The sequence below is a fragment of the Passer domesticus genome, chromosome 4, assembly GCF_036417665.1.
Source record: "Passer domesticus isolate bPasDom1 chromosome 4, bPasDom1.hap1, whole genome shotgun sequence".
Lineage (NCBI taxonomy): Eukaryota > Metazoa > Chordata > Aves > Passeriformes > Passeridae > Passer > Passer domesticus.
In genome coordinates, this window is record NC_087477.1 from 73,080,503 (window position 1) to 73,097,729 (window position 17,227).

Below are 17,227 nucleotides of genomic sequence, written 5' to 3' on the forward strand. Positions count from 1 at the left end.
GTGTTTCCACAACAAAGAGGCTTTTCTACGAAACCTGGCCCTGCAGCCTGCCATGATCTCTGGGAAGCAAGCAGGAACATTCATACTGCTGGAGGTCAAGGACTCAGGGCCCCTTGCTCAGGCACTGCTGCCAGTAGTATTGAGAAAGTGTTGCTGCTCACAGCTAAAACAAACTTTCCTTTGACTGCAACCAAATGACCAGTCCATGTGGCACAGGTCTGATTTCTCTCTTGAGCAGCTATGCCATGACAACATAAGTGATGGGCATCTTTGCCCTCTGACAGTGGTATCAGCCTTGTGGTACTTTAGGCCTGAGTTTAGGAACACAGTGTCACACTTAAAGGAGCACTTAGCAAAAGTATTATGAGTTATAAATTCCATGAGCTATTTGACAAGACAGAATTATTTGACTGGACTTTTAAACCATTTCCCAAACTCAGCTCAGTGATCTGCTTTATTAAGGATGCATCTAATTTTGCACTAGAGCATGTTAGTTCTTGGCATGCTGGTAGCTCAGTGTATCGCTCTACAACTCTGTGAAGATCCCAGCTTGGGTCTTAAAGGCTGGTTGACACTAAGAGGGGGTGGCTGGAAAGTTCTGTGAAGAACATCTAAGCCAGTTAATTTCACTTTATAACTGCAAAGGCTAGAAGCTTGGGCGATGAGTAAGAAAATGCTAAAATAGCAATCTTCAGTTGCTTACGATCACATGAGCATCACTTTGGAACCTGGGGCTGCCCTGCACCATTATGTTACACAATGTCCAGCTAGATTAAGAGAAGAGTGCTGGTTCTGTGCAATACAACTTGGTTAGTGGTCTGGGGAATATAATTTTGAGGTAGCACCTTGCTCTGTAAACACAGTATTTTCTCTATTAGTGCACACAGCATTGTTGCACTAATGTAATTGCCATGGCAGTAGTGATTTTACTGCAGCCGTTGCAATTGGGTCAAGGTGTCTGTCTGGGGCTGAAAACGCAGTTGTGATTCCATAAAAGGTTATGAACATGCATCCTGTCTATTTTGGTGGCCATTGAAGATATCTTTGATGTGTTTTCCTTTTAGGGTGATGTATTGAGTACCAAATACCAGGTAGATCTTGGAGATGGCTTTAAGGCGATATACGTGAACCTGACGATGACTGGCGAGCCCATCCGCCACCGCTACGAGAATCCCGGGATTTACCGTGTGTCCGTGAAGGCTGAGAACGTGGCTGGGCATGACGAGGCTGTGGTGTTCGTCCAAGTCAACTGTAAATCAGCTCTTTGGTTTTCTTACTTTGGCCGTTGTGTGCAAACCTCATGTCAGTTATGAAGTAGGAAAGAAAATTGCTGGTCGCAATTAGGAAAGATCGTATTTTTTCAATATCCTCATGCAGTCCTGCAGTGTTGTGTGTTATTAATGCTGAGGCTTATAAACCTAATCCAGTAGGAGCTCAGAATTAGTTTTGTTTGGATTTGGCAGAAGGATGGTTTATTAATCTTTTAAATAACAAGCATGCTTCATATAAATTTCAGGTTTGATCCATCTTCCTGATTCAACACCCCTTGTCAGCCTTAGCAGCTAAAAGTTAATACTTTGAGCTATGTCTTTGTAGAGCTTCCAGGTGCAGTGTAAAGCAAGTTAACAAATGTGTTGGGAAACATGAGTTCTTGTATAATTTTAAAAAATAGTCAAAATCTCAGTGGTTCTAAATCTAAATTTCAGGTAGTTAATTCTCAGAGTTTTAAATGGTGCTTGGATATAACTTCATGTTTGCAGGCAGTATTACTTGACTTGTTCTTCTCTTCCTCTCCTTAATTAAGACTGAAAAAACCCAATCAAACAGATATAAAATAAAGAATATCACGGCCCAGGGAATATCATGCACCATTGCAAGCTTAATGTACCTCAGTCTTCTGATAACTGAAATGAAGAAAGGAACTCAAAAGTGGAACTGATTTCTCCTCTTCCTTTGAGATTCAAGACATCTATTGCCTGTTTTCAGATGCGTCAAAAAAATTCAGAAATGAGTAACATCAAAGGAAAATATACTCATCTTGCATTCTCCAGGTGTCCGTTTCCCTCTGTTGTGAGTGGTGTGTCTTCCATCCTACTCCCAAAGCAATGGAAATCACTGGAGCCATTTACCAGGTTGTGCACAGAGCCATCTGCTTTATGTCAGCTTGTCTAGTGACTGCTGAGCTGATATTTTTGTATTTTGCTAGTCAGTGTCCTTGAGTTCAGAGTTTCCAGTTCTCCTTTGAGTAGCAGACAAAGACAAACACATTCATGCTAAAGACCAGTCTCCTGTTAATATCAAGCAGAAAGAATCAGAATCAAACTTTACAACTCAGTTTCATTATCTGTTTCTTTGTCGTGTTTGTTTTTTAAATAATTTGACAACTCCAGAGAGCTCAGATTAATTACTTAGGGCTTCACTGTTCCTTTTGAGAAGCTTCTAGGTGCTGAGAAGGGGAGTAGGCAAGGAAGTAGTAGATCTGTACAAGAAGTGAACAGGAAAAAACTGTGTGACATTCTTCTCTTCAAGTATAACTTCTAACCCTTCAGAGAATGACAAGCAGCAGCAAGCCCTGATGGAAAGCAGAAGACTTTCTCAAAGTGTGCTTTTAATATGGTCTATGTTAGAATAAACAGTAAAACTAAAAGATGTTGATTCTCTTTTATGCAGCAGATTTTAAAATTGCAGAAAGCAGAGTTGTTTCACACAAGTAAATGGCTGGTGCATTATGGGGCTTTGGTGCTGAAGTGCAGAGGCAGCAGGTCACTGAAGCAGATGTGATCCCTTCCTGAGCCTGCCCCTGGGTGCTGCTCAGGGACTGGCAGACTCCTGGCAGTGTGTTACACAGCCTGCTTGAGTAAATGCATTCCATGTGATTTGCTCTGTTTAATTTTTTTTAGGTAAATTACAAGATTTGAGGAAATTAGTTGGCGCTAATTAAACTGCAATTTCTACGTTCTAGTGAAACACTGATAGCCATTAAGGGACATTTTTCACTGTGGAATACCATGAAAGCAGGGGTCTCTGTAGAATTCTTCTTTCAGGAGTCAGCAGTCTCCAACTGACATATTATTCCCAAGGAATTTTTGCAGAGGCAAATGGCAGAGGAAATCTTTTCACTTCTGCCAGGTTGCTATGGGACATCTGTAATGCAGGACAATTATAAGAATTTTGGCCTGTCATGCAAATCGTACTTTCTGATCCAGATTAAACAATCTACAACTTTATAATGAACTGCAAGAGAAATTAGTAATTAGAATTAGCACAAATGTGAGTAGGCAACTGTAGAGGCCCAAGAACTCAGACTGAAAAGAACTAAAGAAGAACTGCATACATACATTAATACATATGCTGCATGCATTTTATTTTTCATGGAACCATGACCTGTATAGTGTGGAACTTCGGAAACTGAAATTTTAACTTAGTTAAATAGAAATCACATAACTTCAGTCTTAATTGTACATACTTTAGGGTGCTATAAAGTTTGTTCAAATGCACAATGGAATTGTGTATCAGACACAAGCAGAAGGACTTGCAGAAATTATTCTCAGCTCTTTAATATATAGAAACAGCAAACTTGAAATTACAGTCATCATTCAAGTAACAAACAACTTGGCCTCTAAAAATCTTGGAAAAGAAAGTAATCTTCTTCAGGAACAAAACTATATCTCAAAGTAATCAGTTTCCTCTGTGAAAACACACATTTATGGCAAAAGCAAAAAAGTTTCTCAGATTCTTCCAGGAGGAAAATCTATTTCTAGGAGGAACAAATTTAATTAAATTCCTGACATTTCTGAATTTTCTTCAAGACACCATCACCAGAGAAGCATTTTTACTCCTCTGGAAGCTACTGAAGAGATAATTTGTTAAAGCACCCAACATTTCTTGAATTCATGTTGGTGGTTAAAGACTTATTGGAGAAAATGCAGAGTAAAATAGAGCTTTACATTTGGATGAAGCTCCACACAGACCAAGTGAAGTGAGGTGGAAAAGGACTTTGGACAACTTGCTCTCAGAAGTTCAGTCAGTTTAGTCAAAGTGACATTAGAAGTGAACCAGCAATGACTCAGTTCCTGATACAAAATAAGAGAAATTCTTTAGACCAGTGTTAATTGCCATTAAGTCTGCACTGAGATGAAAATCCTTTGAATGCGTTAAAAGATATTTAGAATGGAACATAAATGGATTGGTTAGTATTCATTCTGTATAATGAATAAATGTTGAGCTGTACAGTGGTTTCATATCCCAGGTAGTTGGTGCAGGTGAACAAGTAAAAAAATTCTAGTTACCATCTTGTACTGTTAAAAAGCTTTTACCTTCAGGCATTCTGATAAAGATATACTGGGAAACCTCTGAGGGAAAGATTTTCTTTCAACACAGTTATTCTACTGTGAAACAGCACAACACTAATAAACATAAGACAAGCAGATAAAACCATTGTAATGATGCATTTCTTTTAAACAAATAATAATGTTTATGGTTTTAATAGTTCAGAAAGGAATAAACTTACTCTAAGGCACATTTTGGAGTCCAGAGGTTATCTATTTTGATTTGCAAATAAATGCTCCCCTGATGTACAGATCTATTTTAAAGCATGAATTAATGAGATTTTTTGTGTGAGCCTAACAGCTGATATTTTATAATGAAAATGAGTAGTCAGCAGCAGTCTTTTTCAGTTTTCTGATTTTCCCTTAGCAATTTGAGATTTGTTAGATTTCTATTCATTTGATCTTTTGTTACTGAGTTTAAAAAAAGAAAAAAAAAGCTGAGATTGCCTTTTCCAGTTTTTAACTGGAGTATTTGCTTAAGTATTCTCAAACTGGACTTGAATGAAAAGAATGGGCATGAGAGAAGCCCATTTTGTTGATCTGTCTTATGGCTTTAAGATTTCGTTTGAGGGGTTTTGGGGTCAGCTGGGGGATGTGTTGTAGTTGAAATGAAGTCTTTCTAATTATGTCCATAGCTTTCAACATGAATGTAAAAGAGGAAGGAAAGGAGGGAGGGAAAAAAAATTCAGGACCTTATGGTGAACAGGTGGGAGGCTTTTGGGGAAGGAGGTGTTAATAAATGGATGGATTCTTGTTCAGTGATATTTTTGGAACTTTGTTCAGCTCCACTCCAGGCTTTAAATTTAGAAGTGGTTCCAGTCATTGGGAGAAACCAGGAGGTGAACCTGACAGCCATCATACTGCCTAAGAACCCTAATTTGACAGTTTTCTACTGGTGGATAGGAAACAATCTTCAGGTACACAAATGGTTTTGATTATTTCAAGAGATTATTTCAATCTCTTTCCAATAAAGCTTGTCCCTTTCTTTCAATTTCTAAACTGTTTGTTTTGTGGGGGGGAAACAACAATTTCTTCTACTTCATTACTTGTGGAAAAAAACCCCAGCTTCTAGAGGGATCATAGCTGGTGAATGATGAAACTTAGATTTATGCACTTCCAAGCTAATAACATGAGTGATGTAAATTGAAGTCCTGAACAAATATATATATATGGGTTGTTTAGGTTTTTTCATTGTATAGATAAATGTTCTCTGTGAGTCTAAAATAATAGTCATATCAAAAATAAATGTGTTATCTTAAAGGACATCAAAACATTGAGAGCACTCAAACAATCTAGTGTTATTCATTTGGGGATCAAAGTCTATACAAACATGTCCTAGAGCATTAAATATCCCAGTATTTCTGCTGGGAAATATTTACTGTATAGCTGGGTTAATTTCTTTTAACGTAATTTTTTCAATAAGAGATAAGTACAATATTTTCTTTATGAGGCAGACTAAGTGTGACAGAGGAATGCTTCAAATAAGTGCAGTGAACTTTCTTCTTGTGAATGTGCTGTCTACCCTAATCCCATCCTGTATCTGTTCATCATTATTGACTTTTCCTTTGCAAGAAGAGGCACTGAGGCTCTTGTGAAGGGTTTTGTCATTCTTAAGGATGTTGTAAGGGAACTGAGTATCTCAGCTCCACCTTAGAGGTGGGCTGGTGCTCTAAGCTGACAGCATTAATCCTTTTGACCCTGACATACCCTACATTTTTTGAGGCAAATGAGTTGCTTCATATAATCTTGTAGAGATTATTGAGTCTCCCTCAGACTCCATTAATTTTAGTGGGATCTGACTGAAAACCCAATACTTGACTGATTTTTTTTTTTGGTGATATTTTTAACAGTCTCTTCCAGCACTGTTCTCATGGTTCTTGCTGAAATTCTGTTTTCAATTTTTCTTTGCTTTTTTAAAGCCACTGCTTACATTGGAGAGTTTTCTGGTGACAAAGTTTGCTGAGACAGGTGATGTCAGAGTTACAGTGCAAGTTTCCTGCGGGAGCTCTATGCTTCAGGACTCAAAAGTTGTCCACGTTTTTGGTGAGACATTAGTCTTTTTCCTTTTTCTGTTTCATATGTGTTTTTATTGGACCTCTAAAACCAGCCCTACCACAAGTTAACCTATTGTAAAATTAAATCTAATGCCAGATTTAATTGTTAAAATTAGAGGCATGAACAGTCATTAAATAACTCCACAAAGCTGAACAGTGGGATTCTATGGGAGGTTTAATCTCTAACATTTTGTTTCCTGTGCTAATTTTAAATGTTACTGTGGTTACCAGATACTATATGTGTTTAAGTAGTATTTTGACCTGTGACTAGAAAGTTTCCCAGAATTTGTAAGTAAAGTAGTCCAAATACCTCTGGAAAAAAAAAAAAAAAGAAAATGCTCTCATCATTGAAAACCATGTCAATTAACTGCCTTTCATCACAATATATCACTGTTACCTTGATGTTTATCTGAGATTTTGGATCAAATATAGCTCTGCTGTAATTATTAAATAACCCTTCAGCTCTTGTTCCATACTGTGTTCTGGTGTGGCTTTTTGTGTTTTATTATGTGGTGACAAGGCAGAATATACTGTGGAAAATGCAGTGCTGTGAAATTATTTGCATTTGTATTTGTGCTGTCACATGTGGGAATTGTGATAAGCATAAAAGCTTTTATTTTAATGCAGAGCTAAAAGCCTTCAGATATCATGCAATACAAGATGTGATACATCTCTATTGTCTGAAGAAGATTCTGTTATTTTTGCTTTTAGTATACTTACTAATTTGAAATATGGCAAAACCCCCACTTATGCTAAATGGAGCTTTTATGAACCTTCTCATTTTCAAAGATAAATGGATACAATATTTATGTTACTACTTATAAATGCATCAGCTTTTTAAGAAATCTTTAGAAGTATAACCTTCTTAGTGTGACTACATCAATGGCTTTATCATTCCAGTTCTTCTTTTGCCAATCCTGATATCAAGAGCATGAAAATACTGGCCATCAGAAAAATAAACTTTTGAAAAAGAAAGCCATGTTAAAATAAAATTCCGTTGGAAATACTGAGTAGAAGCAGGTTTGACTTGTGCATTCCAGAGGTTCTCTATCCCTGCTTTGCATTAACATCCCTAGGTTTTCATCCAAGGATCCTGTAGAGAGAAAGGGAAGATTTTAGAGACTATTTTCTCTAAAAATCATCCCATTTCTAGTGTTTCAAATATTTTTGACAATATCCAGAGAAATATTATGGGTGTACTTTTGTTTTATTTTTTCTTCAAAGAAGGAAGTAGTTAGCCTTTGTCATATAATTTCTGTTCTTATTTTCATATCTAATTTATGGAGTAACATATTCATTTTATACAGAAAACAGAAATGTGTAGTGGAAAAACCCCCACATGCTTATGATTCAGTGAGAATAAAATCCATTTGTACATTATCATTTCAAATAAAAGAAACCAATGACTTCTTTTTAATACTCCCTTACTGAGCTAGGGGAAAATTATTGGGAGCAATATGACCCCAGAGCATGTATGTAAATCTGCTTTGTTTCCTTTTCTTCCTCCTTTCTTCAGTCTTTGGGCACAATTTTGATGGTGTTGATGAAAACACAGAAAGAAATGGAATGCCTGACAAAAGAGAGCAGCAGGGGTCCTAGATACTGCAGTGCTGCACAGCAAAAAGTGCTAAATAGAGACTTTTTAGTTCTATCAAATCCCTTTTGCAATCTAGTTTATTTCTTGCTATTTCTTTTTGTTTTTCTAGATCATTTTCATGTTCTTCCTCTGAAGTTTACTAAGGACCTGGACATGTACAACCCCGACATACCAGAGTGGAGGGAAGACATCGGGCGGGTGGTGACGCGACTTCTTGCAAAGGTGCTCATTCAGATTGGTCATAAAATGTTCCCTTGCCAGTAGTAAAGCTTGAAGGTTAAGTTAATCCCTTCTCATTTAGAAGGTTTTTTTGAAATGGAGGCTGAGCAAAATAATAAAGTGAACCTCACGAGGCACATTTCATGCAAGTTTGCACCTAGTGTCACTTTTAAGTGCAAGCTGTCGACGATGATATTGTAACACAGACAGTTTAGGTCTAACACAGCCTAATTGGCAATTAATGCTAAATATTGCTCTCTGGGATTAGGGATGGACATATTAGCAAACACTGCTGACTCCAAAACAGGAAGAGTTAAGTAGCTTAAATGTGATAGATTTAGAAGCTAAGCAATGTGTAAAGACATCATCTTTGTGTAAAAACAAAGCTGAAAGAAAGAATTTCCTGTGCTTGTTCTGTAACTTTGAAAATTATATATAATATATAGGCACACAATTCGTACAGTTGTTTTTCAGAGCATGTTCACAAAAGAAATGTGGATTTGGAACAGCTGAATCCTGTAGGTTAAATCAAACTATGCAGTAGTGCTGTGGCACTAGATCACCTCATGGAAACTGGGCTCGAGAACTCTGCAGGCACACACCCTGCCAGCAACTGAGGGTGCACACACTGGCTTTCATGAGGGCAGTAGCACTGAGGTACAGCTTGATATTGTTTATAAAATATTGGAATTTTAAATTATTTTACTCTGCCTGGATTTGCGGTCGTGCAAATCAGGTTCTAACCTTTTTGACTTTATATTTTCCTGCTTTATTTTTTTTTTATATTCTTATCAAATGTCAAATTAATTTCTTGCTTTAATCAATTTAAACTCATTCCATAATGAGTTTCACTAGTGTCAGTCAAAAAATAGCTTACTCCCCTATAAAATAACTGTTACATTTTAATAATTACTAAAACATTTGCCAAAAGTATACGAACAATTTAATGGAGTTTCAGAATCTGTTTGAGGAAGGCCAAGGAAAGTGGCCGCGGTATGGTCACTAGAATTGTGTGGCTGCATTGTACAAACATGGAGAAACTTGGGACTAAAAGCCAAATTTGCACAAATATTTTACAAATAGATTCACTTGACTTTCAGCGGGGGAATGAAGGTATTCATTACAATTTCAGGAGCAGAACCTCAGTGTTAGTGTCACATTGAAGGGCTTCTCTCTGTCCATTAAGCTCCTTCCTAGGCAACCTTCAAAAGCTTAAAGCTAGCTGTAATGAATATGCACTTCTAAGTCTACACTGTGTCTGAATGGCCCACAATGGATCCTGAACCACTTAGGATTGTTTTTGTATGTTACTTCAGAAGTGCTTGGCCATTGCAGAGTTTTTATAAAACCTGAAAACCTCTTCATGTTCTTTCTTTTCTTGATGCCACTGAATTACTTTAATGTGATAATAGCACTTAGGCCTTCCAATATTCAAGAAGCAACTCACATTTCAGTGCATTTATGTTTGGCCTTGTTCATGTTTCAGCTTCTAGTGGAATTCTTTTTAAATATTAAGGATCTGAACAATGAGTCTAAAAGCCATATGTGGAGATACTTATGTATTTTATATAAAACACAAAGTGTGTCTTGGTTGTCTTCACAGGAGACCAGTATACCTGAAGAAACACTCATGACAGTTGTGAAACCTGGTCTGCCCACAGCTGCTGACTTGCATGTGCTACTACCAGCAAATCAACCAAAAAAGAAGAGAAGCATAACAAGTGATAAGGTAACCAGAGCAATGCACATCTGCCTAGGACAGCCTTCATCCTGTTTTGCAATAAGTGGCTGTAGTCTCATTGCCTTTATATGAAATTAAGAGGTGATCTCTGCCTATGTAAAGATCTCACTCCCATCTGACAAGATACATATGAATACTACAGCAGCTATGTCTGCTGTGTTTGACAGTGTCCAGAGCAGCATAATCTACTTCTTTCTGGTATTAGTGTGTTTCTCAAGAATATTTAAATTTGGTCTGTCATTTAAACAGAAAAAGTAGTGATACATGTCATTTGGTGAAGCAAAGAGCAGAGCAGAGTCTCTGCACTGTCTTCAGAAGGAAATTAGATTTCAGGTCCAAACAAACCCAGAATCTTAGTCACTGACCCATAATGTAAAGAGCATCAAGAAAGTATTTTCTACCCTTGTAAGAAAATGTCATTTTCAATTGGTAAAAAACAAATTTAGTGAGCACAGGATTGAAAATCAGATATTAGGTTCTCCCTAGGTGTTTTCAAACAAAGTTTCCTCCATAGTAAAAGACTTCATGCCATTTGAAAACCAGAAGACTGTTTGACACTTACAATTTATTATATTTGTCCCTTTGCTGTGACAGAGAAGAAGCAGATGCTAGCTGTGTGCCTGTACCTTGCAGTTCTTGTCCTGCCAGTTACAAAGAATCAGTGTAGGGTATCCTTAACTTTGAAGAAAATTTTACAGCTTTTTAAGACAAGGTCATGGTCTCCGAAGAGCTGGAGAAGACGGAAGACAAAGCTCTTCATATTAACATAAACCAAATAGATTGTGTTTGGAGTTCATGAGATATACTTTGGAAGGTCCAAAGGAGTATGTTGAAGTAGTCCAAGTACTTGAACAGGTGTCTATCATTAAAATGTGTGAGTGCACAAAGCTTTCTACTTTTTTGGCAGACACCCTTACTGTTCTCCCATGTAATCACAGTGAGAATTCCTGGGAGTTTGAATTCCTTTTGATTATGTTGCAGGAAATAGTTAATTTTAGTAGTTGTTTCTTTTTTAGAGATCCATTAATTAACTAAGGCTTTCAGACAGGAGAATATTACCGCTTCAAAATTATTTGAAAATTTACATTTCTTGAGGAAACAAGGTGAAGCTTCTAAAGGAAATTCCTTATTCTGAGCCTGTGGGGAATGGACATGTTCAATAGTTTAAGGAAACTAATGGTGATAGATTATTTTGGTTGTACAAACATTTTACTTCAGTGCAAAGTGTTATGCATATTAGTTCCCTTTAAATCTCAAATTCTGTATTGGTGCTGTGCTTCAAGGCAGCTTAAAGAGTATCAGTTAAAATCAATGCTGTCTTAAGATTTTTCTCATGTTTGTGTATGAAACATCATGTGAGTTACTTTAAAGCATAAAGAGGAGCAATCCCATGCTGAAAACAATTTGGAAAAGCTTCCATTCCGTGGGGCCATAGGGATGTTTCAGTAGTCTAGCAGGATACAGATTTGTAATTAGTTCTCCAGTAAGGCCTTACAAAGGTTTTCTGGAACTAGAGGAGCAGGGGAAGGGGAAAGTAATTGTATAATCTGGAGAATATGTGTACATTTCTGACATTGTTAGGATGAACCAGGTCAGAGCCATGGCTGGAGCAGGAACAAGGGAGCCAGGAGCAATTTCAGCAGCCTGTGCTGTGCTGTGGTAATAAGTCATGTACACCAGTCTCACATCTCAACACTGACTGTTTTGTAGAGTACAGAGCTGCAGGGATGTACAGCCAGTCTTCTTGTGACAGCTGCCTACATTTCTGGTTTTATATTATTGCTAATGGGTGTTGTTTTAGCTATTGATATGTGCAGATAAATTTGTTGGTTTAGACTTCAATGGCAAAAATTTTGATTAAATATATCAGAATCAGTTGTGAATTGAGAAATATCCTGAAAATATACCCTATATAAATAAACTTAGAAGCAATAGCTTCTGGTAACTCAACAGGAAAATATTCATGTTGTCATAAGTTTAAAGATTACTTACATTCCCTTCTGTTACTAGAAGAGAATTCTGAAGATTTTTATCATGAATCAGTGGAAAGATGTGCTTTGTCATCCTGCTAATCCCAGTTCTCAAAGTCAGTGTTGTGACACATTTGTGAGGACTCAGCAATGCAGAATTTTTTCTGCACATTTGGAGGAGGTGTCCCTGATACTCTTAACTTAGACATGGTGATAAAATGTATTTTCTTAAAGAGAACCTCTTTGTTCTTGGCTGAAAACCTTTTAGATTTGGGAATGTTACATTATTGCAGAAATATTAAAGGCAATAATTTCTTGTTCAGGCAGGGAATAGTTGCTTGCTGGAGTTTTTACTGATGCTTTACATGGAATGTTGGGTTGTGATACTATTTATTAGGTTAGTCATGGACAATGCAAATAATTACTGATAAAAGTAGCCATCAATAACAAAGATGGTAAGTAAGCTGTCAGTGCAATAGGAGGAGCCCTTGGAAATTCTGAAATTTTATTCCACCCTGATAAGAGTCCTTTTTGTTTCAAGTATATGTAGGGAGAAATAAAAGCTGACTGTGATTTAACCTGCTTTCAAGAACAGAGAAATTTTTAAAGTATTCCATTCTGATTATAGACTCCAGAGAAGACTTGGTTGCTTAATTTATGCACAGCTACTGCATGTCTAATGTCAGGTGGGATGAGTCCAGTTGAAAGAGTCAATTAAAATGTAATTAAACTATAATCTGGAAGGCAGGGGCTCTGAGGAAGATTTCTATCCAGACAAACTACTTCACATAAATTCCCAATGAGTTGCTTTGGCAAAAAGGGAAAGTCAGAACCCAAGATGTAGAAGTGGGTAAGAGTTTGAACATTGTCATTATTTTTCATTCTTTTACATTCTTATAATGCTGGAGCCATTGTGTTCACATGTTCAAATATTGTCATTGTAAAGGATGTAAAAAAAGCAGATAGAAAATTCAAATGCTGGTCTATGAACCTGAAACTTAAGTCTAGAGAGGAGCTCCATAAATACCTTGGGGCAGAAAAAAAATCCGCATGAGCTCTGAAAAAAACATCAGTTTTTCAGTGAAATAAGTAAGCCAGAACCTTTGGCTGGATTCACATGAGATTCCAGCTTTTGACCTGAGGACATGTTGTTGATATAGATTTGGGTACAAATCTATATCAAGCAGTGGAGAGTTAAATAACAAACAAGTCTTAATCACTTAAGCAAAAACCACACCAAATGTTGGGTTTCTTATGAACCTGCCAGGAAAACATGAGGAATCAAAAGTTACGGAGCTCAGAAATTTCATTTACTGGCTGTAAGTCGTTTAACCTAAAGTATTGTCTCTCTGGCACTGTACACCATGAACTCATGAATGAACCTGGATGGATACAAAGGAACTTTATTCATTGACAGCAGCATCACTTTAAAACCACCTAATCCTAAGGAGGCGTTACTCCTAAGTGGAGTTGTCATCTCCATTTTCTTTTCAGGCTTTAGGCAACAAGATAAATACTTATGAGCTATCTGCTGTAATTGTCTTGTGAAATAACTGAAGCTATGCTCACCATTACGTTGAGTCATTCCCACATTAAAAAAATTTAATAAAGTCAGTGGAATAGCTTCAGAAGTTAGATATTCCTCAAAAAGAATGATGATATTTGAACTTTTGTATAGTGTCTGTCCATTATATGAGAGGGACTACAGGGATTTTTATCCATTATACTTCAAAAGCATGTCAAAGATGAGCACCATAATTGATAATATAGTAACAGGAGTTACTTGTGAAGGTTTCATGGATATAAAGAAAATTTCTAATTTGGCATCCTCTGGGAAGTCGTGTCTCAAATTATAAGGCAGAGAGTATAAAACTAGCTTTGATCTTTTAGAAAATTGACCATGTTGAAGACACAAGCAAGTAGAAAGTATAATTCAGACAATTTGTCATCTGGGGTTAGGATGTGAGGGTATATTTAATGGTTCTGCTCCATAAAAATATGAGAGACCATATTTCACTATGCTCTATCCACTGGAAGAAAATGGGAGGAATACTGATTTTTTTTCCACATGAATGAATGCATATATTTCTATGGAGTATTGTTAAAAATTAGCTATTAATGGAATTCATTCCATTGTAGGTAAGGAGGTAAGGTAAGGAGGTAAGGAGGTAAATTATGGCATGCAGTTCATTGTTAAGTAATAGTTAATTTTCATGGCAAAAAATCCAAAGTTACATCACAGGTTTTCTTCTGATAGGTTAGAAGAATGGGGCTTTTAATATGGATTATGCATTGTGTGAGTTATGACCCAGGTAAACCCAATAGCATGTGCAAATTGCTTGCTGTCTGTCTCATAGTGGGTAAACGTAAAGACTTGGGTAATCAAAAAGAAAGATTTGGCTATAAAATTGTGATGTTTTCAGCTTTTATGTCTTCTGGAGTTTTGCTTGATTTTTAAATATTGAATTTCTTTTCGATTTCAGCTCATCATTGACAAGTGCTTTCACCATTTAAAGAATCAGAGGGTTTCCTTTTTAGAACATTGAGTGTCTCAAAGTGGAACAGAGCACAAGACATCTGATGTTCTCTCTGTTGTATTTTCAGAGAATAGCAGCTATAAAGCAGGCCCTGAATGCACACAACATCAGTTTCTTTCTGAGGGGAGGATACTGGGTCTTAGTGACTTTAGCTGACTCCGATTCAGGTAAATATATAAAAAAAGCTATCAATAGACTAACTTTTGGATGCCTGTTCAAGTTCTAATAATTTAAGGAGAAAATCTTTGTATCAATATGTATGTGTACATATAACACATATGTACATATTTACTTGGTACTTGTTACATATAAATAAACACATATAAATATATGATTATATATATATGTATATATGCATATATGTATACATTTTCATTTGGTCATTATTAACTATCACAAGCAAATAATTTTTTTTTTTTTATTTCCATTTTGTCAGACCTCATGATTTGTATCACATGCTTCTTGCTTTTTCTGTATAACCCCAACATAAAGTAAATACCTCCATTGTACAAAATAGTGCTCTGAAGGAAGAGCCAGCCAGGCTTCAAAAATACATCTGGTGATCTAAAAGCTCTTTAGATCTGGCTGCTAAGAAAACAGAACTTCTTTGACCTTATATCAGCCATTAACTCTGCTGCTGTGACTACATGGGTCTAACACAAGGCTTGCTGCATCTCTGCCATGTATCTCTGATCTTCTGATCAACTAATGGGAAGGTTGCTGTAGGGTCTCCACATTGCTAATCTGTCCTGAGATAAATTGTGTTTTTTCTCTGTTTAAAACAAATGGAGATGGGGTGGGGGCAAGGGGAAGTTGTGTGCCTCTCCTGCCTCCCTGGATTGACTGTTGATGGAAACTGGTTGAAGAGAGTTTGTGTGCATACATGTGTGTATTTTAAACAGAGAGATGTTAAAATTATGTTTTAACCATAAAGTCTAGCTTTGACTTGAATCTTTCATGAGAATGTCCTATAATTTTTGTTTGTGCATTATCTCCCATAATATATCCTTTATTAAGGATATATTATGGGAGATTATCTGTCATTTCTCTGTAGAAAAAAGCTCTTTTATCTAGTTTCTAATGTAGAATTGTGCTACAGTCTCACTGTGGTCCCTTGTCTGGTGTAAAGAGTTGACATTTGTTTGCCAGCACAAAAGGGAAGGAAATGTTCATTCCAGCCTTTCTCAATGCATGACCTTGATGAGTTCATTTGTTGTTCAGAGCCTTAGTTTCTCCATCTGTGAAATTAATACAGCCCTGCTTTTGCCAAGCAAATATGTAGGGTGTGTGATCATTTACTATGATAACTTCAGACTCCCTAAAAAAACTCTAATCATCACTGAGTATGCAAATAATTAAATATTCAGGATGTTGGGTTTTGCTCTTTGTTGCTTTATATTTTTAATGGGTCCTCTGCTCTTCAGTAACAAGCCACCAACTAATTCTGTGGTTTTGCCATTCTGAAGAAGCCAGATGGATTGAAAAGAAGAGGTTGCAAAAACAATTGATGGTTTTCACCTTACAATTAAATAGAAAAGAATGCTCAATAATGTGAATGATGTGGAAGGGGACATGCAAAACTTTCTTTTCTTTTATTTTGTGTTTCAGACTCTCAGAGGATTGGAGGAGGCAGTGGCTACTGGGCTATTGTGGTTCTCTTTGTTGTTTGTTTAGTTGCAGTCGGGGCTTTCATCCTCTACAAGTTCAAAAGGCAAGTAAACGTTAATCAATAAATGCATTTTAGTAATTTAGCAATTTAGTAATTATGGATAAATTAGATTTATCCATAGATTATCAAGACATAGTTTGTTATTTATAAAGAAGATTCTTGAAGAATTGCAAGAAGTACATCACTTTGAAAGTCATATTTTTCTGAACTTTTCAGACATCAAGGTACTGCACTAATGCTTGCTTCACTTGCTGTGATCCAAGATAAATATCAACAATATGGGAACTATGGAGAGTTTGTTCAGTTTGTCTAAATAATACCATCAAGAATCAGAGCTGAACTAAAATATCATTCCTGATTAATTCCCTTCTCATTACTCCTAACATTTATGAATAAGCTAAAACGTATTGGGACAGGGAGTGTATCTGCAATGCTGATTTGCTTAAAAAAGTAGTTTTATCGAAGCATGTAATGCTCTGGGGCTTCTCTTTGCACACATTACATTTTAATTGCTGAGGCAATGCCATGGAGAATGACTGACAGCAAGAAATTAGCTTTAACTTGGCACTAGAGCGTGTGGAGGGAAGAAATATTTCTGCAAGATATATTTCTTATGTGGAGGATATTCTTAAAACTGAGCAATGCCAGCCTTGGACAGTCTGATATATCTTTAGTCTGTGATTAATTTTAATCCAATCTGCTGTGCAATTTAAATAATTTGTTGTTGTTCATGGGACAGTGCTATCATTGTCTATCCTACTGATATTTCTGTATCTGTATCTCTGGGGCATTCAGAAGCTGTTAGGTTTGTGCATACTGGAAATAAGCTTTCATCATCATCATCATCATCATCATCATCATCATCATCATCATCATCGTCTCCTGTTGTCCTTCCTCAGTGAGGATTCATACTGATTTGCCTCATTTATTAAGGGGTGATTTTTATTTAAAATAAATATGTTTATAGAACTACAAGCAGCATTAAGTTTGTGGCAGCAGTAAATGAAGCTAACATTAAATAAGAGTTTGTTTAGCTAAAGTATTTTTATGTCAATAGAGAAAAACTCCTTTTTCTTCAAGAACCTGTGATTTTTGGAGTTCATAGTGACTGA

General features: G+C 36.5%; 1 protein-coding gene across 10 annotated transcripts in view; it reads left to right on the forward strand.

Annotated features, from left to right (window-relative positions):
* Positions 1 to 17,227, forward strand: part of SORCS2 (sortilin related VPS10 domain containing receptor 2) — a 533,074-nt gene that overhangs the window by 495,338 nt on the left and 20,509 nt on the right. For all 10 annotated transcript variants that reach the window (XM_064418746.1, XM_064418748.1, XM_064418747.1 and 7 more), the window contains 7 exons: positions 1,065 to 1,251; positions 5,112 to 5,245; positions 6,248 to 6,371; positions 8,089 to 8,201; positions 9,802 to 9,927; positions 14,514 to 14,613; positions 16,055 to 16,157. In XM_064418746.1, the coding sequence (XP_064274816.1) occupies positions 1,065 to 1,251; positions 5,112 to 5,245; positions 6,248 to 6,371; positions 8,089 to 8,201; positions 9,802 to 9,927; positions 14,514 to 14,613; positions 16,055 to 16,157 (887 nt within the window). The remainder of the gene's footprint in view (positions 1 to 1,064; positions 1,252 to 5,111; positions 5,246 to 6,247; positions 6,372 to 8,088; positions 8,202 to 9,801; positions 9,928 to 14,513; positions 14,614 to 16,054; positions 16,158 to 17,227) is intronic.